This window comes from Nycticebus coucang, chromosome X, assembly GCF_027406575.1.
Source record: "Nycticebus coucang isolate mNycCou1 chromosome X, mNycCou1.pri, whole genome shotgun sequence".
Lineage (NCBI taxonomy): Eukaryota > Metazoa > Chordata > Mammalia > Primates > Lorisidae > Nycticebus > Nycticebus coucang.
The window spans coordinates 54,507,145-54,532,896 of NC_069804.1; the positions used below are offsets into that span (position 1 = coordinate 54,507,145).

Consider the following 25,752-nt stretch of genomic DNA (forward strand, 5'->3'; position numbering starts at 1 on the left):
ACAGGGAACACTTGCAAATCGCTGGGGTCACCTTCAATGCAAGGTCGAGTCCAGTGGGGGAATTAAGCAAGCAAATCAGTTCTCAACCGTAAGTCAAGTGCTCACAGTTAGTCCGTAGAGGGAAGCACAGGCGCCTAATTCGTGCTCCTAGGTGACACGGTCATTACTTATAAATGTTCCTAGCCAGTCCCCGGGGGTAGGGAGGGTTGGAAATTCCTTCGAATCCGTTAAAGGATGGAGAAGGAGAGACCTAGGTTTGTTTCCCATCTGTGAGACGAGGACACTACTGCTCGAGAGGACGTGCACGGGTGAGCATGTGGGGGAGCAGGGGCTTTCCATCCTTGCTCCCCTATCTTTCCCATCTCAGCTCCCAAAGATTAGAAATTTGGCCATTCGGAACTTCGTTCGCAGACGGCCAGAAAACCTCAAGATGCCAATGCTCCAAGTCTGGGAAGGCTACAGGCGGGAGAGGTGTGGGCGCGAACGTCGGGCGCGCCGACGTCCTCCCGCGCCCCGCTCCCCTGGAGCCCGCCGCTCCTCCTTCGCTCGATCCTTGCGCTCCCCTCCTCCCGGTCCCCGCCCCCTCTCGCTCTCCCATTGGCGGAGCCAGCAACCGGGCCTCCCCGGGATTTAAAGGGCCCGCTCTCGCCGCGCCGCCCTGGGAGCCGCTGCAGGTCCCGGCCTTGCGGCCTGCGGGGGAGGCTGCCAGGAGGAGGCGGCGACGGTGGCGGCGGCAGCGCGTCCCCGGTCCCCGGGACCACGTCTTCCTTCCAGCCAGGTAAGTCACCAGTAGTGCGCACACAGCTCCCCAGCTCCCATCTCTGAGCCGCCCTCCCGGAGCGGATCTGTAGCGCGGGTCCTGGGAACCCCCTCCCCATCACCTTTCCGACGCTTGCTTCTGCTGTGTCCCCCACCACCACCTGCATCTCCCTGCAGCCCTCGGACCTGGACAGGACTTTGTTGGCGGCCTCTCGCTGTGCGGAGGTGAGATGGGGCGCGCGTAGGATACAGGACACCCTCCCTATCCATACAAGGAGAGATGCACACGGCCCCCAAGTGTCACAGAATCCCCCTCTCTGCCTCCTTGCAGAGCGACTCTACCTTGGAAACCAGGGATCTGCCCCCACACCTCACCCCCTCCCATCTCCATTTGATACGGGAGCCTAAAATGTGGGAGCCTAAAATGTATTACCATTCGACCACCATCGGACCGGACTGTTCACAGCATTCAAGACAGAGAGGTCTTTTATTCACTGCAGGTCACAGGCTATGTGTGTGCATACAGAATACCCGTGCACACACCGTTGGCGGCTCAGTCTGATGAACCTGAAGCTCACACTCTCCCCCAGAGCCCCAGTGCCATGTCTCTACAAGGGTTGGGCAGCCCCAAAACAAAATCCTAGTGCTCAAGTCCATCCCTTGAGCAGGTCTGCTCCACGGACACCCGCTCCCTCTGTGTCCTCTCTTTGGCAGATCTATCCATCTGTCTAACCATCCGTGGGGGTCCACAATGGCCACCTTCAGCCGCCAGGAATTTTTCCAGCAGCTACTGCAGGGCTGTCTTCTACCTACTGCCCAGCAGGGCCTTGACCAGATTTGGCTGCTCCTTGCCATCTGCCTCGCCTGCCGCCTCCTCTGGAGGCTCGGTAAGTGCCTGTCACACATGTGCCCCCATACCAGGCCATATCATACAGCTATGTTCATCCATACCAAACCACACCTTACCCTGACACATCCTGCCATGCCAAGCCAAGCCTCAACATGTCTAGTCCCACCAGGCCAAGACCCATTCCACCACACCACATCCTACTATGCCCTGCCGCCCACATCAAGCCACATCCTGCCGTGCTGAGCCATGCCTTTCGGTATCCCTGGGTTCTGGGATAATGAAAAGCTGAAGTTATTGGATCTTGAGATTCATCCTGAAATGTCTGTATGTCCTAAGGTTATAAGATTTTGGAAAGCTGATGTCACCAGGTTATGGAATCCCCAAGTACTGTGGTTACAGGGTTTGGAGAGTCTGACAAGTTGAAATTCTCACATACTAGGCTTCTAAAGTGTTGGCATTCTGGATTTCTGTAATCAGGCCATGGTGGGATTTCTGGATTCTAGGATTCTGTAATGTTTTCACAATCATTGCAGGCTTGTATCTAACTGATAAGAATCCAAGTCTTTGGCCAGGCGCAGCGGCTCACGCCTATAATCCTAGCGCTCTGGGAGGCTGAGGCAGGAGGAGGACCACTTGAGTTCAGGAGTTCAAGATCAGCCTGAGCAAGACCCTGTATCTACTAAAAATAGAAAAAAAATAGCCCACAAGTATTGTGGCAGGTGCCTATAGTCCCAGCTTCTCAGACGACTGAGTGAAGCAGGAGGATCGTTTGAATCTGGGAGTTTGAAGTTACTGTGAGTTAGGCTGATGCCACAGCACTCTAGCCTGAGCAACAGAGTGAGACTCTGTCTCAAAAATAAATAAATAAATACAAATAAAAAAGATTCCAAGTCTCCAAGATTCTATAAGATGCTTAGATTTCTAGAAATCAGAGATTCAAAGGTTCTACACTTTCTTCTTTTTCTTTTATTTTAAACGGATGTTTTATTTTTTCCCAGGTTTATTATTTTGAATTTTTTCAATGATACTGAAAAGTTGAAATAGTATAATAAACACCCATATATATATGCATCACCAGATTCTTCACCTATCAACATCTTGCCACATCAGCTCACTCTACCTATCTATCTTCCTATCTATTATCTTGCTGAATCACTTGAATAACCTGCTTACATCATGAAACTTCATCCCAATCCTTCAGTGTGTGGCCCCCAAGAACAAGGATATGCTTCCCCACAACCAGTGTCAACCATTGCCCTCCAAAGAAATTGGATATGGATGCAATAATATTATCCAACATAAATTGATATTTGAATTTCTTCTAGGATCCCCAAAATGTCCTTTTTAGATGTTTCTTTTCCTTAAACCCGGGCTGTGCCACCCTCTCCAGCTCCCTAACACATGCTTTGGGCTCCCTCCAATCTTACCACGTTCCAACCTTTGCCCAGGCTATGTCCTCTGCCCAGGTCATCCTCCTCTTCCTACCAGCCCACCAACCTTCCCTTTCTTGTTCTCTCTCTCTCTTCCCCCTCCCTTTCTTTCTTTCTTTCTTTCTTTCTCTCTCTCTCTTCCTCTCACCCAAAGGGTTACCATCCTACCTGAAGCATGCAAGCACCGTGGCAGGCGGGTTCTTCAGCCTCTACCACTTCTTCCAGCTGCACATGGTTTGGGTCGTGCTGCTCAGCCTCCTGTGCTACCTCGTGCTGTTCCTGTGCCGACATTCCTCCCACCGCGGCGTCTTCCTCTCCGTCACCATCCTCATCTACCTACTCATGGGGTATGAGTGTGTGTCCTCATCCTCGAACTGTTGGTGGAAGGGTGGGTGGGTCCCCAAGATCTCTAATGAGCTTGTTCAAGACAGGGAGAGTGTGAGATTCCCAGGAGAAAGAAGGGAAGCTGGGAGAACTGTTCCCCTATGAGGAGGCACAGAACAGGAAGGGCGTGGAATATTACTGAAGAAGGGAATTGGGGAGACTTACCCTCTCACAACACTGTACAGGACAGTTTGTGATGGGCTCCCTCTTGAGGGAAGAGCCTAAGAGGATTATTTCTCCATGAGATTGTATAGTTTAGGGGAAGGCAGAGCCCTCTTGGCATCTGAATATCCACCCTCTGTGGTCTTGAGGCTGTGGGATCATGGGGCCAAGACCAGAATCTTTTTTCCTCAGTGAGATGCATATGGTGGACACTGTGACATGGCACAAGATGCGAGGTAGGTAGCCCTGTCCCTCTTACCTGCCCCAGCCCTCCTGCCCACTCCACATCTCTTAACTGCCCCTACCCTGTGTCTTCCCCCTCACCTCTTCCCTTATCCACCCACACCAGTGGACATGCAGGCCCCACATTCCCCTTGAGTCTGTGTATCTTTCCACCATGCATTTCTCCCCAAGTCCATCTGTCCCATTTCATGTATGTGCCTGACTCTCTCTGTTTTAGGCTCATTTGCACACCTGCCTATCTGACCCTGTGTCCACCTATCCATCCTTATACTCCCTTTTCCTACCACCTGTCACCTGGTGTGCCTCTTCCCCCCATGCTGACCTGCTCTTTACCGGTTCACTTCATCATGGGCACCACACATAGGGGCCCAGATGATCGTGGCCATGAAGGCGGTGTCTCTGGGATTTGATCTGGACCGGGGCGAGGTGGGTGCAGTGCCCTCACCAGTGGAGTTCATGGGCTACCTCTACTTCGTGGGCACCATCGTCTTTGGACCCTGGATATCCTTCCACAGCTACCTACAGGCTGTCCATGGCCGCCCACTGGTGAGGTCCTGGGTGGACAGGTGGCCAGGGTCTGTGGGAGCTGCCACAGGGCAGTGCTCATGGAGCCTTCATCCCCATAGAGCCGCCGATGGCTGCAGAAGGTGGCCCGGAGCCTGGTGCTGGCCCTGCTGTGCCTTGTGCTGTCCACTTGTGTGGGCCCCTACCTCTTTCCATACTTCATCCCCCTTGATGGTGACCGCCTCCTTCGCAAGTGAGCACAGCCTTCAAGCCCCCTGCCCAGCAGTGAGGGGGTTGGGTAGGGACCTGGGGTCTCCCCAGCTCTGAGCCTGTCTTAATGCTTCTATCTGTCTTCTGTTACTACAGCAAGAAACGCAAAGCCAGGTAAATGAGGGCAGGTACTGAGGGCGAGTGGAGTGGGGCCGATGGGGGAAGAGGGCATGGGGTCTGTGAGTCTGAGTCTGTCAGACTGTCTGCTCTGCGACTAGACAGAGACTGTGCTGTCTGTTTGACTAAGCCTGGCTCTGGGCTCTGTGCATAACTGACACTCCAACACATACCGTGTGTCTAGCTGTCCACTTGTTCAGGTGTGTCACCCTTAGAAACAAAGTTACATGACTGTAATGGAGAATGACAAGTGTGTATTGGTTGGTGACTCTAGCCTGTCTGTGACTCGGGCTAGGAGTATGTATGGGTTGTTCATCTGTTGGCCACTAACTCCTTAAATGTGAGACTGAGTTCTGGCTGGCTGTGTCACTGTCAATGATGGGGTATATGGCTGTCATTGGATAAGATAACTCTGTGTTGATGATTAAGGATTATCCACAACTTTGGCCAGGAATGGGTGTGATTGGAGTGTGTAGTGTGCCTCTCTGTGATGGCTTCTGCCTGTGTGTCTGCCTTCTCTGACTGCTTAGTGTTGTCTAGCTAAGGGGTCGTGACTGACAGCGTGCCTGAGCCTGACACCTATGGTTTGACTACAGGATTTGATCTGGCTCTCTGATATGACCTTCACTCCACTGCTTGGCTGCTGACTAGGTCTGATGCTGAATGACTCTCCATAAGGTCAAATGACTTGACCAGTGTCACACAGATAGGCAGCCAGGCATTAATCCCAGGCCTAACCTCCGAGGCTATGCTTTTTTTAGTGCAGAATGCTGCCTGGTTTTGACAATGTCTGTATGAGAGCTGGCAGGATGAGCATGTGTACATGGCAGGATGTTTGATGGTCTTTGTGCCCAGATCAAGGGTTTTCCAGCTGTCTTCTGGTTTCTGAGTCAGGTTAGAGTGCTGGCGAGGCTAGGAGTCTGGTTGTATCTGTGCCTGGTGGGGTGGCTATTTGAAGGTTCAGGGCAGTGAGGCCAAGCCTCTGATGGCGGCTGAATCTGGCAGTCTGCCCATGTGAGGCTGCAGGGCCGTGCCGTGTTATAAGACAGCCCATGCATCCATTTGAGCCATATGAAACTAACTTCCTGATACTGGATGGATGTCTGTATATGACTGTCATAGTCTACCTCTGTTGCCACATTTCTGTCTATGAACAACTCAAGGCAGCCACGAGGGCCTCTCTGACTCTCTTTTCTTTCTCCTCTGCTGCCTTCCTGACCCCTGGGGGCCTTAGGGGCACCATGGTAAGGTGAGTCTGCAGAGCGGGGGCTGGGCCAAGGATGCTGACACACGGTGGGGTGTCATGCTGGAGCCTGGGCACAATCCCCCTCTCCCTTGCTTCTTCTTCCTCAGGTGGCTGCGGGCCTATGAGAGTGCTGTGTCCTTCCACTTCAGCAACTATTTTGTGGGCTTTCTGTCTGAGGCCACGGCCACATTGGCGGGAGCCGGCTTTACGGAGGAAAAGGATCACCTGAAATGGTGGGGAGGGCTTGACCCCCACAGGGCGTGGCCCAGAGTAGCTGCAGGGAGGAGGGAGGGCACTCCCAGAGGAGGAAACAGTCAAGACAAAAGTGTGGTGGTCAGATGTGTTGAGATCCCAAGTGGATTTACATGTCTCTTATGCCCACAGGGACCTGACAGTGTCCAAGCCACTGAATGTGGAGCTACCCCGGTCAATGGTGGAAGTTGTCACAAGCTGGAACCTGCCCATGTCCTATTGGCTAAATAACTGTGAGTTGCCAAGTCCTTGCTCCAGCAGAGCTGGGAAACCAGGCCTTTCCACACATTCGTACAATGAACATTCACTGAATACCTCCTACATGCTAGACACTGAAGATACAGCAGGGGCAAACAAAATACAAAATTATTACCCTATGGAGTTGCAATTTTGTAGGGGAAGCAGATAACAAATGGGAGAAAAAATACACAATATCTCAGGTGGTGGTAAGTGCTATGCTAAAAAAAATGATAAAGTGGTTAAAGGTGATCTGGGAATGTTGATAGGAGGAGGAGGGTATTGCAATTTTATTTATTTATTTGCAGTTTTCTTTTTTTTTTTTTGGCCTGTATTGCAATTTTAATTTTTTTTTTTTTTTTGTAGTTTTTGGCCAGGGCTGGGTTTGAACCCGTCACCTCCGGCATATGGGGCTGGCGCCTACTCCTCTGAGCCACAGGCGCCGCCAGTATTGCAATTTTAAATAAATTAGCCAGAGCAAGTCTCACTGAGGCAGTGACATTTGCATAAAGACCCAAAGAAAACAGGGAGTGGGACTGCAGATATGTGGAGGAGGAGTCTAACAAATGGAACAGCAAGGGCGAGGGACCTGAGGCAGGCACTTGGCAGTATGTGAGGAGCTGCCCAGGGCCGCTGCTAGGAGGTGAGCTCAGAGAGGTCCTGTAGGGCCCCGTGGGCCACAGAGGGGACTTTGGCTTTTTCTCAGAGGGAGATAGGGGCCATGGCAGGACTTCAAGCAGAACAGGGCTGTGAGTTGACTTGGGTTGTAAGAGGATCCCTCCGGCTGCTGTGAGGACAGACTGAGGGGAGGGGTGAGGACAGAGGTGGTAAGGAGGCCGCAGCTATAGTCCAGGACATTGATGGTGGTGGCGGTTGCTGTGGTGGAGAGGAGTGTTGGAATTTGGGTATATTCTGAAGGTGAAACTGACAGGATTTGCTGAGTTTGCATGAGGGAATGGGAGGAGAGCAGATCAAGGGTGATTGCCCTGAGGAACTGGAAGGATGGAGTTGACATTGAACTTGGGGACTGTTGGAGGAGCAGATTGAAAGGAAAGATTGGGAGATATGCTTCAGGCAGGTGAAGTTTGAGGCTATCTTAAGAACTTTATCTTGGAAGCTTCAGCAGGCTGTGGGCACCTTCATCCTGCCTAAGGCCCTGCAGGAAGGACAGGGGAAAACTCTGGAGAATCTTGACTGGTGTCTCCTCCCCCTCCAGATGTTTTCAAGAATGCACTCCGCCTGGGGACCTTCTCAGCTGTGCTGGTCACCTATGCAGCCAGCGCCCTCCTGCACGTGAGCAGAGATGAGCAGGGATGAGGGCGGAAGCTGGGCGGGAATGGCAAGGCCTCCTCACTCACTTCATTGTCCTGGGCCCCCAGGGCTTCAGCTTCCATCTGGCTGCTGTACTACTCTCCCTGGCGTTTATCACTTATGTGGAGCATGGTGAGTGCAGGTCCCAGCCCAGCAGATGGATGGAAGGTTGGTGAGCAGCCCCCGAGGTTAACTTGTCCCCCCTTTCCTCTCCCCACCACCCCAGTCCTCCGGAAGCGCCTGGCTCGGATCCTCAGTGCCTGCGTCTTGTCAAAGCGGTGCCCGCCAGACTGTTCACACCGGCATCGCTTGGTGAGGGTTCAGCCTGGGCAACCTCATGCCCCACACTCCCACATCAAAAATGTTCCTACTGTCTCTACCTTGTCTCTTAGGGTGCCCAGCTTCATCTTCTGGTGCCTGACCATGGCTGTAACCTCACCTCTATTCACTGACATCCATTTCCCTAACAGGCATTTATCAAGCACCTGCTGTATACACATCTGGCAGTTGTTTCCCCCAATGAACACTTATTGAGCACCTGCTGGTACCAGGCATTGTTCTAAGTGCTAGAGACACAGTGGTGAACAAAACAGTCCAAAGTCCCAGCCCTGGGGGATATTTTAACTGGGGAGACAGTAAATATTAAAAAAAAAGTCAGTAAAGTCGTAATAATAGTTCATTAGATTCTGAGTAGTGCTACAGAGAAAATACAAAAGGGGTGGGAATTATGGGGGAGGGTGTTTTCTGTTTTAAATAGGAAGATCAAGGAAGCCTCCCTGGTGAGGTGACTTTTGAGTCCTTTAACTGAAGGAGGAAGGGGAGAGAAGCATTCCAGGCAAAGGGACACCCAGTGTAAAAACCCTGAGATGGGAGTGGACCTGAAATCTTTGACGGACAGGGAGGACGCCATTGTGCCTTGAGCAGAGGGAGTGAGGGGGAGAGTGGTGGGAGACATGGGGCCTCTAGGTCATAGTGGGGATTTGGTTTCATTTTGTGATTTTCATTACGTTGGCAATAACAAGTACATTCAACCTCATATTTGTTTCCCATCCAACACCTATGTTCATCACCATAAAGCCCCAACTCAAAGCCCCATCATTTTTCCTCCTCTGCCTAAAGACTCCCATCTCCCCCAACTTGGATGCCTTCATTCTGAGCAGCACCCTCATCCTTGGATACTTCTGAACTCCCATAAGAGACTTCCTGAACCATCTCTTTCCTGTCTCAGGGGGGTACCATGGGCATCCTCAATCCTGGGACCCATTGTGCCTTTTGTGTCCCCCTGGGCTCCTCTGTGCAGGTGGAGGTGGGGGACAGTGAGTAGGTCCAGCTGCCAAGTGTACCCATCTGTCCCCCACAGGGCCTGGGGGTGCGAACCTTAAACTTGCTCTTTGGGGCCCTAGCCATCTTCCACCTGGCCTACCTGGGCTCCCTGTTTGATGTCGATGTGGATGACACCACAGAGGAGCAGGTGAGGTGGGGCCCTGGACTGGGGGGTCAGGCAGGGATGGCACTCTCTGCTCCCAAGAATCGGGAGGACAAAGGTGGGAAGGCCAAGGCATGAGCTCCTCGTATCATTTCTTAGCTTATGCAGCCAGTGCTCCTCGGTCCTTTTCCATTTTCCCTTTAGTTGAGTCACCCTGTTGGGTTTTTTATTTGGGCAGAGTGTGCAAAATCTGTTTACTTATTTTACTTATAAAATTCATTTCATAACAATAGAGTACAAAATCTGAGTTTTACCTTTTGTTAATTATTTCATTTCATTTTTGTTTAGGTAGATTTGTAAGATTTCTTACTTTTTAAAAATAGTTTTATTTTGCTCGGGTTGATTGTGCAAACTCTGAGTCCTGCTACTTTAAATTTTTATTTGGGATGTTATGTGCTGTGTTCATGATAAGTAGGCAAATTCCAGATTTTACTCCTTCTTAAATTAAGAACAGTTTTTTAAATGATGTTTATTCATATGGCTCTTGCAGAATCCAAGTTTTTGCTTCTCTTTCAGCTAGGTTTTTAATTTTTAATTTTAAAAAACTGTGTTTTTTGACATTAAAGCAATTTTTAATTTTTCTTCAGTTTGAGTGTGCAAAATTAGGGGTTTTGCTTGGATTTTTGTTGTTGTTGGGTTTTTTTTTTTTTTTTTAACTGGCCCAGACTGGAGTGTGGTGGTGCAATAATTAGCTCACCGTAACCTTGAACGCTTGGGCTCAAGCGATCCTTCCTCCTGGCTCAGCCTCCCGAGTACCTAGAACTGCAGGCATACACCACCACCCCAGCTAATTTTTAAATTTTTTTTGTAATGACAGGGGTCTCATTTTGTTGCCCAGGCTGGTCTCAAGCTCCTGGCATCCTACCCGAACCTCCCAAAGTGCTGGGATTGCAGGCATGAGCCACCGTGCTTGGCCATTTTTTTTTTTTTTTTTTGAGACAGAGTCTCACTCCATTACCCAAACTAGAGTGCCACGGGATCAGTCTAGCTAACAGCAACCTCAGACTCCTGGGCTGAAGCGATCTTCCTATCTCATTCTCCTGAGTAGCTGGGACTACAGACTCCTGCCATGTGCCTGGCAATATTTCTATTTTTAGAAGAGATGGGGTCTTGTTCTTGCTCAGGCTGGTCTTGAACTCTGAGTTCAAGGGATCCTCCTACCTCAGCCTCTCCCAGAGTGCTAGGATTATAGACGTGAGCCACTACGCCCAGCCTGGACACTTCTTTTTATTTTTATTTATTTATTTATTTATTTTATTATTATTTTTTTTTAATTTGGCTGGGGCTGGGTTTGAACCCACCACCTCCGGCATATGGGACCGGCGCCCTACTCCTTGAGCCACAGGGGCCGCCCTATTTTTATTTATTTATTTAGAGAAAGTTTCACTTCGTCGCCCTGGGTAGAGTGCTGTGACGTCATAGCTCACAGCAACCTCAAACTCCTGGGCTCCAGTGATTCACTTGCCTCAGCCTCCCGAGTAGCTGGGAGTACAGGCACCCATCACAACGTCCAGCTAATCTTTTGAGAGAGGGTCTCGCTCTTGTTCAGGCTGGTCTTGAACTTGTGAGCTTAGGCAATCCACCCACCTTGGCCTTCCAGAGTGCTGGGATTACAGGTGTGAGCCACACCCCCACCAAGGACACTTCTTTTTAAATAAAGTTTTTGTTTTATTTTTATTAAGGTATTTTATTTTATTTTTTTTTTGTTGTTGCAGTTTGGCCGGGGCTGGGTTTGAACCCGCCACCCTCGGCATATGGGGCCGGCGCCCTACTCACTGAGCCACAGGCGCTGCCCTATTAAGGTATTTTAAAATAGTTAATGCATATGACATGGTCAAAAACAAAACAGTATTCAATATATTCAGGGTAGAACACCCACACTTTACCCCCTGCCCTCTTATAGGTAGTCACTTTTATTAATTTTATAAAAACATCCTTCCAAAATTTAATCATATCAAACAAATATAAAAATATATTTTGAGGGCAGTACCTGTGGCTCAAAGGAGTAGGGCATCGGCCCCATTTACCGGAGGTGGCGGGTTCAAACCCAGCCCTGGCCAAAAACTTAAAAAAAAAAAAAAAAAGTCTTCCAAAAATGTATATATATATTTTGAATGCACCACCCTAGATTTTACCCTAAAGGTAACGCACACATGACATTGTTCTGCAATTCTTTTTTTTTTTTTTTTTGAGACAGATTCTCACTATGTCACCCTCAGTAGAGTGCCATAGTGTCACAGCTCATAGCAACCTCAAACTCTTGGGCTTAAGTGATTGATTCTTTTGCCTCAGCCTCTCAAGTAGCTGGGACTACAAGCACCCTCCACAACACCCGGCTAGTTTTAGAGAAGAGGTTTCACTCTTGCTCAGACTGGTCTCAAACCCTGAGCTCAGACAATCCACCTGCCTCAGCCTCCCAGAGTGCTAGTGTTACAGGTGTGAGCCACTGCCCCTGCCCTTGTTCTGCAATTTTTTTTTTGAGACAGTATCACTATGTTGCCCTCGGTAGAGTGCCATGGCGTCACAGCTCACAACAACCTCAAACTTTTGGGCTTAAGCGATTCTCTTGCCTCAGCCTCCCAATTAGCTGGGACTACAGGCGCCTGCTACAACACCCAGCTATTTTTTTGGTTGCAGTTGTCATCTTTGTTTAGCAGGCCCAGGCTGGGTTCGAATCCGCCAGCTCCAGTGTATGTGGCCGGCACCCTAACCACTGAGTCACAGGCGCTGAGCCTGTTCTGCAATTCTTTTTTTTTTTTTCTTTTTGAGACAGTCTCACTATATCACCCTCAGTAGAGTGCCATGGCGTCACAGCTCACAGCAATCTCCATCTCATGGGCGTAAGCAATTCTCTTGCCTCAGCCTCCCAAGTGGCTGGGACTACAGACACCCACCACAATGCCTGGCTATTTTTTTTTTTTTTTTTTTTTTTTTTTGCAGTTGTCATTGTTGTTTAGCTGGCCTGGGCCAGGCTCGAACCAGCCAGCCTCCGTGTATATGGCCAGTGCCCTAACCATTGAGTTGCGGGCGCTGAGCCTGTTCTGCAACTCTTTTTTTTTTTTTTTTTTGAGACAGAGTCTCATTATGTTGCCCTCAGTAGAGTGCCATGGCATCACAGCTCCCAGCAACCTCCAACTCCTGGGTGATTCTCTTGCCTCAGCTCCCGAGTAGCTGGGGCTGGCTATTTTTTGGTTGCAGTTGTCATTGTTGTTTAGCAGGCCCGAGCTGGGCTCAAACTGCCATCCTTGGTATATGTGGCCAGCACCCTACTCACTAAGCTACGGGCGCCGAACCCTGTTCTGCAATTCTTGAAACTCTTCCACATATAGAGTGTTCTCATTCATTTTTTTTTTCACTGTGAGGATCTGACATAGTTTAATTTGTCCTGTATTGGTGGACACTCAGGTGATTTCCAGTCCTTTCCTATTGCAAGGTATGCTGCAGCAAGAACTCTCAGACCCATGTGACTCCACATAGGTGCAGACAGATTTATAGAATTTCTTCCTGATAGTGCCAATTCTCAATGGAGTAGTTTACCTTTTTGCCCTCCCACCTGCAATGTGTGAACTTGCCTATTGCTCCCAACACAAAGTGCCTCTCAAAGTTCCTGGCTATGTTTGCTGGTTCAGTAAGAGGAAGATTATGAATGAGGCTGAACATATGTTCATATGTTTAAGAGCCATTTGTTTTTCTTTTACTGGAATGGCCTACTTCTTTGGCAATTGTTTTTAAATTGCTTTCTAGTTGCTCTTTATATATAAGGGATACTATAGTTCAGAGAATAGGATTGCCTTGTCCTGATTTTAAAAATGATTTTTAAAGAATAAAACAAAAACTATATCTAGTCACCTTTTCATATGTACCCAGGCTCTTCTATAAGGCTTCACCTAGGGTTACCATGTAGTCACAGAAATGTCCTTGTGCAAAGGATGGTGTTTCCTGAGACCCTCTTTGTCCTTGCTGAGTGGGACCATCACCTCTTTCTCTCCCACAGGGCTACGGCATGGCATACACTGTCCACAAGTGGTCAGAGCTCAGCTGGGCCAGTCACTGGGTCACTTTTGGATGCTGGATCTTCTACCGCCTCATAGGCTGAGGCACATCTGTGGACCTTCACAGCTCCCTCAAGACCCCTCTCAGGGTGCCAGCTCTGATGGGGAATGAGGGAAGGCTCTCTCTCTATCCCTTGACCCTTCTCCATCCTTAACACTCCACCATACATATATGCGTGCGTACGTGCGCGTACACACACACACACACACACACACACCATTTCCATGCCTGTTGATCCCCACCCCACTATAAGACGGGAAGAGGGTGGTCCCTGCTGGAGCCTGGGGGTGGAGGATGCTTGAGGAAGCAAAAGTGGGAAATACAGGGCCTCCTGCCTTCCTTTTTCCTTTTTATATACAGTTTGTTATTGTCAAATAAAAGTAGGAACTGTACAGTAGGCTCTTTCTTAACTGGTAAGAGGAGACTAGGAGTGAGTGAGGAAGCGGGTACAATGTGGATAAGCATTTGGAAGATGGAAACCATGAAGAGGGAGAAAACCGTGATTGGTTTATGTTAATTTATGATTGTTCATGAGTGGGTGCTGAGCCCGAAGATGGCAGGGTCCTGGTCCTGCTTGATATGAGTGAGACAGGGACAGATTGTATAGTTGGATGTGGAGGGGGAGGCTTGATACAAACTGGTGGGGAAATTGAATGATCCCATTCTGATTGGTTGCTCTGACTGGGACAGAGAGGTAGGGTTGTGAACCCTAATTGGATGAGAGGTCTAGGATGGGTCTGGATTCTGATTGACTGCTTGGTCTGGGTGCCCACTTAAGGGTTATGGCATTCTAGTTGGCTCTTTAGAATTGACATAGGGAGATTGAGGGTCTCCATGACAATTGGTCAGTAGGACTCAGGGCCTGGGTTCTGATTGGTTCTTCTGACTTGAAGTTGGGAGAGGTGAGGAAGACCGCTGCTATTAGGATTGAGAATTTCTGAGTCCTGAAGGGCTTGAAAGGTAGTGTGGGGTGGGGTTTGCAGTGTATAGGATGACATCTGCTTGCAATATTAACAGTTTCCTTGCTTTAGGACTGAAGGTTGGTCTGGAAACTGACTAGAAAACAAGGGCGGAATTCAGTGGACACAATACAACATTGATGTCACCAGCAGACGAAGAGGATACACACCTTAACAATTACCCCGTTGTGACTGACGGATAGAGGGAGGGGAAAATTGAAACCGGGAATCCATTGGCTACAACTGTGCACAAAGGGTATCCGGCCCAAAACGCCCCCTCCTGACTCGGTCTCAGCCAACCGCGAAAATGGCACCACGCCTGTGGGCGGGGCCGGCGGCACACAGAAAGCGTCTATTGGTTAGGAGCAGTACAGGCCTCCTTCTTCGTTTCTCCATTGGGCCGCTCCGTAAGGCGGGGAAACCGTGACTGGGTGGATCCGAGCTGGGCGTGCTACCTGACCAGTGGGCCTGACTAGAGAGAGCCGGCAGGTTCTGGGAGACTTTGCTGTGATCACGCTTTAGGTGAGAGCCCTCTTCCCGGCCAGCCCCTCCATCCCCTGGCTCTCCACAGCTAGACGGCTAGACAGCCAGCCTTCAGGTTGCCTGCACAAGACCCTTTCCTATACCACCCTGCCTTAAACCTGCGTGAGACCCCAGGCTACCGCGCAGGTGTCCCGACAACAAAAGATCCGCCTTTTCACTGGGCACCAGACTGAAGGGTTCTAGTTCTGATTGGTGGTCTTTGTATTTCACCCTTTCCCTGTTTAGCGCTTTGCACCAGACTCCAGCCTTCCCCTTTCCTCCTCTTCCGCACAGGTTGGCGGCGTAGTACGCTATTGCCCGGAGGCTCTGGCTTTCTAAACGCTGGGCTTGAGAGTTGTCGTTCTGATTATTTCTCTCGTTCCCCAGCTACACAGCGTTCAGGACTCCAGGGAAGGGAGTAATTTTCCGTGAACGGTGCAAGACACCGACCACTGAAATGGGACTATGCCTGGTACCTATGTCTCCCGCCAAACTGTGACTCCTGAGAACTGGTGCCATATTTGATGATCATGACTTTTCCACCAGACTGTGACCCATGAAGGTGGGGCCAGGCCTGGTCCTGTGTCTTCTTCTCCAGACTGACCAGTGAGGGCTGCAAGCTAGACTTTTGACCCTCAGGTGACCCCCGAGGGCTGGGACCAGGCCTGTTTTCTGCCACATCATAATATGGCGCCCAGGGAGCTGGAGCAAGCTTTCAGTCTTTCTGTGGCTTATATTTTAGTCATGTTCTTAAAACAGCATGCAATTAGATTATTATTTTTTTTTTTTGCAGTTTTTGGCCAGGGCTGGGCTTGAACCCCCCACCTCCCGTATATGGGGCCCGTGCCCTACTCCTTTGAGCCACAGGCGCTGCCCTAGATTATTATTATTATTTTATTTTATTTATTTTTATTTTTTTTTTTGTAGAGACAGAGTCTCACTTTACCACCCTTGGTAGAGTGTCATGATGCCACAGGACTCACAGCAACCTCCAGCTCTTGGGCTTTCGTGATTCTCCTGCCTCAGCCTCCCGAGCAGCTGGGACAGGTGCCCGCCACAATGCCCGGCTATTTTTTAGTTGCAGTTCAGCCGGGGCTGGATTTGAACCCGCCACACTTGGTATATGGGGCCAGCGCCCTACTCACTGAGCCACAGGTGCCACCCTAGATTTTTATTTTTTAAACAGCATGTAATTAGATGATTATTACTTTTTTTTTTTTTTTTGAGACAGTCTCACTATGTCGCCCTCAGGGGAGGGCCCTAGCGTCACAGCTCACAGCAAACTCAAACTCCTGGGCTTAAGCGATTCTCTTGCCTCAGCCTCCCAGTAGCTGAGACTACAGGCACCTGCCACAAAGCCCGGCTATTTTTTGTTGCAGTTGTCATTTTTGTTTAGCTGGTCTTTCCCGAGTTCGAACCCACCAGCCTCAGTGTACGTGGCTGGCGCTATAACCACTGTGCTACAGGCACCAAGCCTATTATTATTGTTTTTTTAATTATTATTATTTTTTCAGAGACAGATCCTCACTTTGTCGCCCTCGGTAGAGTGCTGTGGTGTCACAGCTCATAGCAACCTCCAGCTCTTGGGCTTAGATGATTCTCTTGCTTCAGCCTCCCTAGTAGCTGGGACTACAGGCGCCCACCACAACGCCTGGCTATTTTTTTGTTGCAGTTTGGCCAGGACCGGATTTGAACCCGCCACCCTTGGTATATGGGGCCTGGCGCCCTACTCACTGAGCCACAGGTGCCGCCCCCATTATTATTTTTTTTTTTTTTGCAGTTTTTGACCAGGGCCAGGTTTGAACCCACCACCTCCTCCGGTATATGGGGCCAGCACCCTACTCCTTTGAGCCACAGGTGCCACCCCCATCATTATTATTTTTGAGACAGAGTCTCATTATGTTGCCCTGGGTAGAGTGCTGTGGCGTCACAGCTCACAGCAACCTCCAACTCTTGGGCTTAAGCAATTCTCTTACCTCAGCCTCCCAAATAGCTGGAACTACAGGCGCCCACCACAATGCCTGGCTATCTTGTTGTTGCTGTTGTTGTTTTGCAGTTGTTGTTGTTTAGCAAGCCCAGGCCAGGCTGAAACCTGCCAGCCTCAGTGTATGTAGCTACAGATGTGGCTACTCACTGAGCTACAGATGTGGAGCCAATTAGATTATTTTTAAGTCTGTTAACTGGTAAATTCAATCTGTTTGCATTTCTTATGGATGTAATAAGCCATTTGGATTTTATTTTATTTATTTTTTAGGAGAGGGAGGGAAGGAGAGGTAGAGAAAGCTGGATTTGATTTTATTATCTCATTCTGTGCTTTATACTCATACAGGGTTTTTTGTTCCTTTTTTTCTCTTCCCTGTCTGTACACAGGCAGCCAACAATCAGCCCAAGAAGACATGACCACCAATGCTGGCCCCTTGCATCCATACTGGCCTCAGAACCTAAAGCTGGATAACTTTGTACCTAATGAATACTCCACCTGGCATCTCCTGGCTGGCCTCTTCTCTGTCTGTGGGGTCTTAGTCATAACCACATGGCATTTGTCCAGTCACGCTGCAGTTGTCCCACTGGGGACTTGGCGGCGACTGTCCCTGTGCTGGTTTGCAGTTTGTGGGTTTATTCACCTGACTATTGAGGGCTGGTTCATTCTTTACCATGAGGACCTTCTTGGAGACCAAGCCTTCTTATCCCAACTCTGTGAGTCCTGAGTTCTGAGTTCTTTCATGTGCTGTGGGAGGGAATTTTCTGGGCAGGAATTGGCTTGGATGTTTACCCACAAATTCTTCTATTTATTATTTATTTACTAATTTATGTATGTATTTATTTTAGACAGAGTCTCACTGTGTTGTTCCAGGCATCAGCCTAATTCACTGCAGCCTCAAACTCCTGGGTTCAAGTGATCCTCCTGCCTCAGCCTCCTGAAGAGCTAAGACTACAGGCACCACCACAATGCCTAATTTTTTTTCTTTTTTTTTTTTTTTTAGCAGTGACAGTCTTGCTCTTGCTCTTTCTCAAGCTGGTCTTGAAGTCCTGAGCTCAAGAGATCCTTCCACTGCATCCTCTTACAGTGCTGGGATTACAGGTTGAGGCAAGAGGATCGCTTGAGCTCATAAGTTCAAGACTAGCCTGAGCAAGACTGAGACCCCATCTCTACTAAAAATAGAAAAACTAGTGGAGTTGGGTGGTGCCTGTGGCTCAGTGAGTAGGGCACTGGCCCCATATACTGAGGGTGGCGGGTTTGAATCCGCCAAACTGCAACAACAGCAAAAAAAAAAAAAAATAGCCAGGCGTTGGGGCAGGCGCCTATAGTCCCAATTACTCCGGAGGCTGAGGCAAGAGAATCACCAAAGCCTAAGAGCTGGAGATTGCTGTGAGCTGTGATGGCACGGCACTCTACCAAGGGCAATAAAGTAAAACTCTGTCTCTAAAAAAAAAAAGAAAATAGAAAAACTAGTGGAGTGTCATGGCAGGCACCTGTAGTTCTAGCTACTTGGGAGGCTGAGGCAAGAGGATTGCTCAAACCTAAGAGTTTGAGGTTGCTGTGAGCTATGATGATGTCATGGTACTCTACTCAGGGTGACAGGGTGAGGCTCTGTCTCAAAAAAATAAATAAATGTTTGTTTCCTTCCAAAGCTTGTTTACACAAAAATTATACACATAAGCCTCAGTTTGCTCAATTGTAAAAGAGGAATAATAGTAATACCCAATCATATGTAATGTGCTTAGAATTTGGCAAATATATGTGTAATTGTTTTATTTTATTTATTTATTTATTTTTTTTTTTTTGAGACCATCTCAAACTGTTACCCTGGGTAGAGTGCTATGGCATCATAGCTCACAGCAATCTCCAACTTGGGTTCAAGCAATCCTCTTGCCTCAGTTTTTCTATTTTTTTAGTAGAGACAGGGTCTTGCTTTTGCTCAGGCTGGTCTCGAACTCAGGAGCTCAAGCAATCCACCCACCTCAGCCTCCCAGAGTGCTAGGATTACAGGCGTGAGCCACTGTGCCCAGCCAATTATTTATTTTTGCACAAATGATAATGTGCTATATATACTTCTGAACTTTGCTTTTTTTTTAAGAGATGGAGTCTCTCTGTAGCTCAGGTTGGTCTCAAACTCGTGAGCTCAGGCAATTCGGCAGCCTTGGCCTCCCAGAGTGCTAGGATTACAGGCATGAGCCACTGCGCCCTGCCAAACTTTGCTTTTTTCAACTAGTTCACTCTAATCTCTAAAAAGAGCTTTCAAAGCATCAATGTTACTGAATTATTTGACTTATCTAGTACTGATGGACACTTCCCCCAATCTTTTGATACTGTAAACAATACTGCTTTTTTTCGGCCCTCATAAAGCTGCTGTACTTATTTTATTTTATTTTATTTTATTTTATTTTTGAGACAGAGCCTCAAGCTGTTGCCCTGGGTAGAGTGCTGTGGTATCACAGCTCACAGCAACCTCCAACTCCTGGGCTCAAGAGATTCTCCTGCCTCCGCCTTCCAAGTAGCCTGCCACAACTCCCTGCTACTTTTTGGTTGTAGCTGTCATTGTTTGGTGGGCCCAGGCTGGATTTGAACCCACCAGCTCAGGTGTATGTGGCTGGCGCCTTAGCCGCTTGAGCCACAGGCGCCGAGCCTACATTTTATTTTTTGAAACAGAGTCTCACTTTGAGGTCCTTCATAGAGTGCCATGCATAATAGCTCACAGCAGCCTCAAACTCCTGGGCTCAAATGTTCCTCTTCCCTCAGCCACCCAAGTAGCTGGGAGTATAGGCGCCCACCACAACACCCACCTATTTTTTAGAGACAGGGGTCTCACTCTTGCTCAGTCTGGTCTCGAGCTCCTAAGTTCAAGCATTCCTCCCTACTTGGCCTCCCAGGGTGTTAGGATTATAGGTGTGAGCCACTGTGCCTGGCCGACTGCCTTTTTTTTTTTTTTTTGAGACAGAGTCTCATTATGTTGCCCTCGGTAGAGTGCTATGGCATCACAGCTCACAGCAACCTCAAACTCTTAGGCTTAAACGATTCTCTTGACTCACCCTCCCAAGTAGCTGGGACTGCAGGTACCCATCACAACACCCGGCTATTTTTTGTTGTTGTTGTTGCCGTTGTCATTGTTGTTTAGCTGGCCCAGGCTGGGTTTGAACCCACCAGCCTGGGTGTATGCAGCTGGCACAATAACCACTGTGCTATGGGCGCCAAGCCCCGACTGTCTATTTTTATATTGGCTTTTTCTTATTGATTCTTTGCTCACACTTTCATTCACTTATCTGTTCATCTGTGCACTCATTCACTTGCTTTTACTCATTACTACATCACTCCATTACCTCCACCTGCCTCCTTTTATGCCACAAACATTTCTTGAGTACCAAACAATCACAGCAACATTGTTCTGTCAGGCTTTGCATACAATACCTTGTTTTATATATATTAACCTCTAGAATCCTAACTGCTATCCCATTTTACAGATGAGGAAACTGAGGCATGGGGGCCATGAAGTCTGTATTCTTAGAGGAGCCCTCAGTTCTCACAAATGTGAGTTCCTTTTCTTGCCTTTATTCTTCATGTATCTCTCTTGTTTTCTGCAGGGAAAGAATATGCCAAGGGAGATAGCCGATACATCCTGTAAGTGTTTGGTGTGGGGTGGTGGTGAGTCAGGGAGCACTAATCAGGGGGTACTCTGGGCAGAGCACATTGATTCCAGTATCCCTTCATCCTTTCTCTTGCAGGGGTGACAACTTCATGGTATGCATGGAAACCATCACAGTTATACTGTGGGGACCACTCAGCCTGTGGGTGGTGATCGCCTTTCTCCACCAGCAACCCTTCCGCTTTGTCCTACAGCTTGTGGTCTCTGTGGGTAAGGAGAGGGCCTGCACTGGGCACTGGAGGGGTTGATGGGGGGGTCCACAGATACAAGTACATTTCTGTAGATGGGCTCTTTCAATTGTGCCCATCCAGGTGTGAGTTAGACGGAATGACAAATTCTCTGAGGTTCTGGTGCCCCTCTCTGAGCCTGTGCTATAAACAGGAAAGGTTCTGGGAGGCGTCTGTGGCTCAGTGAGTAGGGCGCCGGCCCCATATGCCGAGGGTGGCGGGTTCAAACCCAGCCCCGGCCAAACTGCAACAAAGAAAATAGCTGGGCGTTGTGGCGGGCGCCTGTAGTCCCAGCTGCTCGGGAGGCTGAGGCAAGAGAATCGCGTAAGCCCAAGAGTTAGAGGTTGCTATGAGCCGCGTGACGCCACGGCACTCTACCCGAGGGCGGTACAGTGAGACTCTGTCTCTACAAAAAAAAAAAAAAAAAACAGGAAAGGTTCTTTTATTTATTTTTGAGACTGGGTCTTACTCTGTTGCTCAGACTATAGTGCCATGGCACCATGGTATCAGCCTAGTTCACAGAAACCTCAGACTCTTGGGTTCAAGTGATCCTCCTGTCTCAGCCTCTCAAGTAGCTGGGACTACAGGTGCCTGCCACGATACCTAGCTGATTTTTCTATTTTTTTTCCAGTGGTAAAACACATTTTATTAGACAGAAATGAATAGAGAAGCAGTAAAAAAGCACTAGAGCTTTTGGCAAAGGGGAAGACCTAAGTCAGAAATCTCTCATAACAAACATTCTTTATTTTTATTTTTGAGACAGAGTCTCATTTTGTCACCCTCGGTAGAGTGCTGTGGTATCATAGCTCGCAGCAACCTCTAACTCCTGGGCTCAAGTGATTCTCTTGCCTCAGCCTCCCAAGTAGCTGGGACTACAGGCACCTGCCATAGTGCCCAGCTATTTTTTTTTAGAGACAGGGTCTTGCTCTTGCTCAGGCTAGTCTTGAACCCGTGAGCTCAGGCAATCCACCCACCTCATCCTCCCAGAGTGCTAGGATTACAGGCATGAGCCACTGCTTGCAGCAATTTTTCTATTTTGTATTTTTGAGACAGTCTCACTATGTCTCCCTCAATAGAGTGCTGTGGCATCACAGCTCACAGCAACCTCCAGCTCTTGGGCTTAAGTGATTCTCTTGGCTCAGCCCCTTAAGTAGCTAGAACTACAGGCTCCCGCCACAATGCCCGGCCATTTTTTGGTTGTAGTTGTCATTGTTGTTTGGCAGGCCCAGGCTGGGCTTGAACCCGCCACCTTTGGTATATGTGGCTGGTGCCCTAGCCGCTGAGCTACAGGTGCCAAGCCAATTTTTCTATTATTTTTTTGAGACGGTCTCACTTTGTTGCCCCCGGTAGAGTGCTGTGGCTTCACAGCTCACAGCAACCTCAAACTCCTGGGTTCAAGTGATCCTCTTGCCTCAGCCTCCCAAGTAGCTGGGACTAGAGTTACCTGTCACAATACTTGGCTATGTTTTCTTTTCTTTTCTTTTCTTTTTTTTTTTTTTTTTTTGCAGTTTTGGCCAGGACTGGGCTGGAACTCACCACCCCCAGTGAACAGGGCCGGCGCCCTATTCCTTGAGCCACAGGCGCCACCCATACATTTTCAATTTTTTTTTTTTTTATAGTAGTGACTGGGGTTTTGCTTTTGGTCTAGGAGCCACCACGCCTAGCCAGGGTTCATTTCTCCTCTGTCACAACATTTCCTATAAAGGTTACATGAGGTGGCCTATGATGGCAAGGAGCCCCTGGATCCTCCAGGATCAAGATTCTGAAATCTGAGGCTGGGTGCCGTGGCTCACACCTATTATTCTAGCACTCTGGGGCCAAGGCGGATAGATCACTTGAGCTCAGGAGTTTGAGACTAGCCTGAGCCAGAGTGAGACTCTGTCTCTAAAACTAGCAAGGCGTTGTGGTAGGTGCCTGGAGTCCCAGGTACTTGGGAGGCTGACGCAAGAGATTTGCTTGACTCCAAGAGTGAGGTTGCTGTCAGCTATTATGCCACAGTACTCTGCTGAGGGTGACAAAGTGAGACTCTCTCAAAAAAAAAAAAAAATTCTGGGGCGGTGCCTGTGGCTCAATGCAGTAGGACGCCAGCCCCATATGCCAGAGGTGGCGGGTTTAAACCTAGCCCCAGCCAGAAACTACAAAAAAAAAAAAAAAGGCAGTGCCTGTGGCTCAAAGGAGTAGGGTGCTGGCCCCATATACTGGAGGTGGCGGGTTCAAACCCAGCCCCGGCCAAAAAAAAAAAAAATTCTGAGACCCCTTTATCTGAGAGCCAGTTTTCTGGGTTTTTTTTTTTTTTTGTGGGTTTTGGCCAGGCTGGGTTTGAACCCGCCACCTCCGGCATATGGGACTGGCGCCCTACCACTTTGAGCCACAGGCGCCGCCCTTTTCTGGGGTTCTTAAAGTGATGGTTTTCTGGGTGGCGCCTGTGGCTCAAGGAGTAGGGCGCTGGTCCCATATGCCAGGGGTGGCGGGTTCAAACCTAGCCCTGGCCAAAAACCAAAAAAATAAATTAAAAAAAAAAAAAGTGATGGTTTTCTGTAGTTCTGGAAATGTGAATTTTCTTTAGTCCCAGAACCCTGGTCTATCTCAAATTCTAGGATTTTAAACTTCCTTGAATTCTGAAGGTATGAGCTCTCCTGAGTCCAGAAATTCTCAGCTCTCTGACTTCTGGAATTCTCACTTTTCTAATTTCTCAGATTTTCAGCTCTGTGATTTTAGAATGCTTAGTTCTCCTAATTTTGGATACTAAGTTCTGAGGCCTTGAGTGATGAGTTAGAAAATGCCTTGGAATAGAGTTTGGGGGTAGTTTCCCCTTCTTCACAGAGACTTTTCCTTCCCCTCTAACCTTCCACAGGCCAGATCTATGGGGACATAATGTACTTCCTGACAGAGTACCACCATGGATTCCAGCATGGGGAGCTGGGCCATCCCCTCTACTTCTGGTTTTACTTTGTCTTCATGAACTCCCTGTGGATCGTGCTGCCTGGAATCCTTGTGTTTGATTCTGTGAAGCAGCTAACACATGCCCAGAGTGTGCTGGATGTGAAGGCCATGAAAGCCAAGAGCAAGAAGAATTAAGAAGAGGTGGACTGGACTCCAACACTGGCTAATGGGGAGCTCTCCAGCTGCAAGAAGAGTCCAGTCCTGCTCCCATAGGTTAGAGGGACAAAGCTAATTGACATGTCAAATTCAGGCTGATGGATCAGAGCTGGGAAAGAAAGGGGTCATGTAAAGGTATAAGAGAAGCCAGGAGGTCTAGGATGGTGGCAGTTTTTAAAATCAGGGGATATTGAAAAAAAAGAAAAAGAAAAAAAAATGTTCAGAAAATAAAATGAAAATTGGAAATAAAAGATTTTGATTCTAACACTGAAGAGATCTTCAATTACTAACCCAAGAAATGCCCTATAACTGACCCACGGACCCCACCATCACTTCATAGACACCATAAATCACCCAGACCCCAGACACTATTATTGATCCCCCCCCAAGTCCTTTTGTCTTAGCTTAGGCTGCCATAACAAAAATGCCACAACAGAAATTTATTTTCTCACAGTTCTGGATGCCAGAAGTCCAAGATCAAGGTACCAGTAGGTTACGTTTCTTCTGAGGCCTTTCTCCATGGTTTTCAGGTAGCTTCCTTCTCACCGTGTCATCACATAGTCTTTCCTTTATGATAGAAGCTATACATTCATGCCCCTGGTACCTCTGTGTATCCAAATGTCCTCTTATGAGGACACCAGCCAGATTGGATTAGGGTCTATTCCATCAGGCTCATTTTAGCTTAATCACCCCTTTATAGGCCCTATCTCCAAATACAGTCACATTAACTAAAGGTTAGGGCTTCACCATAGGAATTTGAGGACACAATTCAGTCCTTAACATTCTGTATGCCTTATGGTCTCCAAAACTTTGTGTCCTTTCTGCATGCAAAACGTGTTCATCCCCATCTCAGCAACCCTTTTTTTTTTTTTTTTTTTTGAGATGGACTCTCACTATGTCACCCCGTTAGAGTGCTATGGTGTCACAGCTCACAGCAACCTCAAACTCTTGGGCTTAAGTGATTCTCTTGCCTCAGCTTCCCACGTAGCTGGGACTACAGGCACCTGACCCAACACCCGGTTATTTTATTTTATTTTTTTTTTTGAGACAGAGCCTCAAGCTGTCGCCCTGGGTAGAGTGCTGTGGCATCACCTCCAGATCCTGGGCTCAAGCAATTCTCCTGCCTCCGCCTCCCCAAGTAGCTGGGATTACAGGCGCCAGCCACAACACCCGGTTGTTTTTTGTTGTTGTTGTTGCATCTGTCATTGTTGTTTGGCAGGCCCAGGCTGGATTCGAACCTGCAGCTCAGGTGTATGTGGCTGGCGGCTTAGCCGCTTGAGCCACAGGTGCCGAGCCATGCCAGGCTATTTTTTGGTCCGGGCTGGATTCGAACCGGGCAGCTCTGTTGTATGTGGCTGGTGCCCTAGCCACTGATCTACATGTGCTGAGCCAGCAACCCAATTCTTAACCTAGTCCAGCATTAACTTTCCCAAGTCTCATTTAAGTATCTAAATCAAATGTGTATGAGATTTGAGGTATCATTTACCCCAAGCAAAAAACTCCTCTCTAGGTGTGAACCTGTGAAATCAGATGAGTTACCTGCTTCTAAAATTCAGTGATGGGATAGCATAAGATAGATAGTCCTATTCCAAAAAGAAGTTGGAAAGAAAAAAGGATCACAGGTCTCAAGTTTGCCTAACCCGGCAAATTCCATTAGGTTTTTAAGGCTTGAGAATAATCCTCTTTGGCCAGATACTCTAGCCTCTGGACCCACTCTGGTGGGGAGCTCTGCTTTCCTGGCCCACCTGAGAGTTAATGTTGCTCTCTCTGCCCTGGTTGGCAGTCTGGCCCACTGAAACCAAGGCAGTGTCCCCCACTTCTGGAACTATGGAGGAGAAAGTTTCCCCCTTTGGAATCACTTTTCCCTTTTCTTAAATGATAATTCCTGTTCACAGCCAGAAAGCTTATTTGTCCTGTCCTGTTGAATCCCAGAAGTCTGACAGCCTTCCTTCACTGAGTCCCATCTTTCTCCCCTTTAGTTCCAGCTAGCAGTATTTCT

General features: G+C 48.5%; 2 protein-coding genes across 5 annotated transcripts; both read left to right on the forward strand.

Moving 5' to 3' along the window:
• The first annotated feature begins 634 nt into the window (after nucleotides 1-634).
• Nucleotides 635-13,381, forward strand: PORCN (porcupine O-acyltransferase). Of its 3 annotated transcripts, XM_053579287.1 has the most exons (14): nucleotides 635-778; nucleotides 1,474-1,646; nucleotides 3,194-3,386; nucleotides 3,778-3,821; nucleotides 4,193-4,374; nucleotides 4,455-4,585; nucleotides 4,699-4,716; nucleotides 6,073-6,198; nucleotides 6,350-6,450; nucleotides 7,671-7,747; nucleotides 7,834-7,897; nucleotides 7,992-8,077; nucleotides 9,126-9,236; nucleotides 13,246-13,381. In XM_053579287.1, the coding sequence occupies exons 2-14, from the start codon at nucleotides 1,511-1,513 to the stop codon at nucleotides 13,345-13,347; spliced, it is 1,371 nt and encodes a 456-aa protein (XP_053435262.1). In that variant the 5' UTR covers nucleotides 635-778; nucleotides 1,474-1,510; the 3' UTR covers nucleotides 13,348-13,381. The 3 variants fall into 3 exon arrangements, with proteins under 3 accessions (XP_053435262.1, XP_053435263.1, XP_053435264.1); XM_053579288.1 differs by lacking the exon at nucleotides 4,699-4,716 and having other exon boundaries at nucleotides 646-778; XM_053579289.1 differs by lacking the exon at nucleotides 4,699-4,716 and having other exon boundaries at nucleotides 680-778; nucleotides 3,265-3,386.
• Nucleotides 13,382-14,646: 1,265 nt separating this feature from the next.
• On the forward strand, nucleotides 14,647-24,006 carry EBP (EBP cholestenol delta-isomerase). 2 transcript variants are annotated; one of them, XM_053579290.1, is made up of 5 exons: nucleotides 14,647-14,785; nucleotides 17,156-17,482; nucleotides 20,366-20,402; nucleotides 20,507-20,637; nucleotides 23,509-24,006. In XM_053579290.1, the coding sequence occupies exons 2-5, from the start codon at nucleotides 17,182-17,184 to the stop codon at nucleotides 23,730-23,732; spliced, it is 693 nt and encodes a 230-aa protein (XP_053435265.1). In that variant the 5' UTR covers nucleotides 14,647-14,785; nucleotides 17,156-17,181; the 3' UTR covers nucleotides 23,733-24,006. The 2 variants fall into 2 exon arrangements, with proteins under 2 accessions (XP_053435265.1, XP_053435266.1); XM_053579291.1 differs by lacking the exon at nucleotides 14,647-14,785 and adding an exon at nucleotides 15,292-15,424.
• Nucleotides 24,007-25,752: the final 1,746 nt, after the last annotated feature.

What these genes read in the sequence shown, in the direction of transcription:
- PORCN (XM_053579287.1), top strand. Translation starts at nt 1,511, where the DNA reads ATGGCCACCTTCAGCCGCCAGGAATTTTTCCAGCAGCTACTGCAGGGC. An exon ending in GTCCTATTGGCTAAATAACT is followed by an intron (nt 6,451 to 7,670) that starts GTGAGTTGCCAA and finishes CTCCCCCTCCAG; the next exon opens with ATGTTTTCAAGAATGCACTC. An exon ending in ATGACACCACAGAGGAGCAG is followed by an intron (nt 9,237 to 13,245) that starts GTGAGGTGGGGC and finishes TCTCTCCCACAG; the next exon opens with GGCTACGGCATGGCATACAC.
- EBP (XM_053579290.1), top strand. Translation starts at nt 17,182, where the DNA reads ATGACCACCAATGCTGGCCCCTTGCATCCATACTGGCCTCAGAACCTA. An exon ending in GGAGATAGCCGATACATCCT is followed by an intron (nt 20,403 to 20,506) that starts GTAAGTGTTTGG and finishes TTTCTCTTGCAG; the next exon opens with GGGTGACAACTTCATGGTAT. An exon ending in ACAGCTTGTGGTCTCTGTGG is followed by an intron (nt 20,638 to 23,508) that starts GTAAGGAGAGGG and finishes AACCTTCCACAG; the next exon opens with GCCAGATCTATGGGGACATA.